General features: G+C 60.9%; 1 protein-coding gene across 1 annotated transcript in view; it reads right to left on the bottom strand.

The window, feature by feature from the left end:
* Positions 1–1,227, bottom strand: part of VDBG_05385 (conserved hypothetical protein) — a gene marked incomplete at both ends in the record, with an annotated part of 2,271 nt that extends 1,044 nt beyond the window's left edge. Inside the window, 2 exons of the mRNA XM_003004226.1 lie at positions 36–341; positions 428–1,227. Of these exons, the coding sequence (XP_003004272.1) occupies positions 36–341; positions 428–1,227 (1,106 nt within the window). The remainder of the gene's footprint in view (positions 1–35; positions 342–427) is intronic.
* Positions 1,228–1,493: the final 266 nt, after the last annotated feature.

The raw sequence follows: 1,493 nt of genomic DNA on the forward strand, positions 1-1,493 counted from the left end.
CGCTGCCCGTCTCGCAGCGCGCGCCCGTGTGGCACTCGAAGAAGACGGCCGAGGAGAAGGTCAGGATGCGCCGCGGCATGATGCGCTCCTGAAAGGTCCACGCGCGCGTGTGCAGGGGGTCCTGGAGCGTCGTGGCGCGCACGTCGAAGACGCGCCGCGCTTGCACGCCCGACGGCCCGCCAAAGGGGTCCATGTCGATGGTGCGCGAGGCAAAGTGCTCGCGCCCGGGCGAGCCGCCGAGGAACCCTTGGCGGTCGCCGGCTGCCGTTGCTGCGGCCACTGTGAGGTAGGCTCGCTCGTAGATGAAGCCCATCTTCAGCGACTCGACGGCCCAGTCGTCTCTGTGGTGGTACGAGGCGAGTCAGCAAAGGGGGGGCTTGCCACGGTGTTCAACCACGCTGCGAAGGGGGGGGGGGGGTCCGCTCACTCGTCATCTTGTATTATGCAAAGAGAGTCGATCCACATGTACTCGACGTCGAGTTGTCGAGCGACGGTGATGGCATCCTGAAACGTTCGAGGCAGGTCCTTCCACTCGATGCCTTCTTCGCGCTGCGTGAGGGTTGCCCATGTGGTCGTCAAAGGCGCGTCGGGCCCCCAGCAGTGGCTCAGAGCAATGTATCGCGCATCTTCTGGGAAACTGGCTGTCACGCGGAGATCGGGACGGGCTGCGGGCCCAACATGCAGCAGCCGCCGCGGCAGCTCACCAGTGACCTGTGAACACGCAGGGTGCTCCTCTTCGCACTCGTGGAGAAGCTGTCGTATTTCGTCGTAGAGTCCTGGATCGCGAAGATCCTCGCGTAGGGGTGTTGCTGACCCAAGCATGTCCAGCAGACAGCCTGCGTCCTTTTCACGGAACACCTCGACGACGCTGCGGCCAACCCGAGCATCATCCCAGAGAACGTAGAAGGGGGCGTTCGGCTTTGCATGGAGAGACAGGACCGAGTAGCCATGGATTTGCACATCGCAACCCATGGCCAGGAGCGAATAGTATATGACGTAGCAGAACCGGCACTGCTCCTCGTAGGCCGACTCGGCCACCTGAAAAAAGTCGACTCTCATCGGCGCTCCGGGGCTCTGTCGTCGGCCATATGACGGTGTCGTCCATCGCTCAAGAGACCAGTTCTTGCATACAGGACAGACAGAGTTCGACGAACTACCGCTTGACTCTGGCGACGGACGGAGAAACACAGGACCAGAGCCCTTTCCCGGGCGGGTGTGATACGCCATGTTGGCTGCGCAAAGCTGTCCTATCGTACATGAGTGAACGAGTCTTTCCAGGTGCCAGGAGTTCTCACCACTCGGCCTACCCCTCACTGTCTACGGCGACGCCAAGATGGATGAGAGCGATGATCCGCAGGGCAAGATGATTCGGGTGCCAAACCAGCAGGGCAAACAGCAGTTTTGAGGTTTCTGACTTGTTGTCATGTTGAGAAACAGAGTACCAGGCAAGGCTGTAGCCGAGCAATGGCAGTGCATGTCACTCCAATGAATTT

This window comes from Verticillium alfalfae, genomic scaffold (assembly GCF_000150825.1).
Source record: "Verticillium alfalfae VaMs.102 supercont1.6 genomic scaffold, whole genome shotgun sequence".
In the NCBI taxonomy this organism is placed as follows: Eukaryota; Fungi; Ascomycota; class Sordariomycetes; order Glomerellales; family Plectosphaerellaceae; genus Verticillium; species Verticillium alfalfae.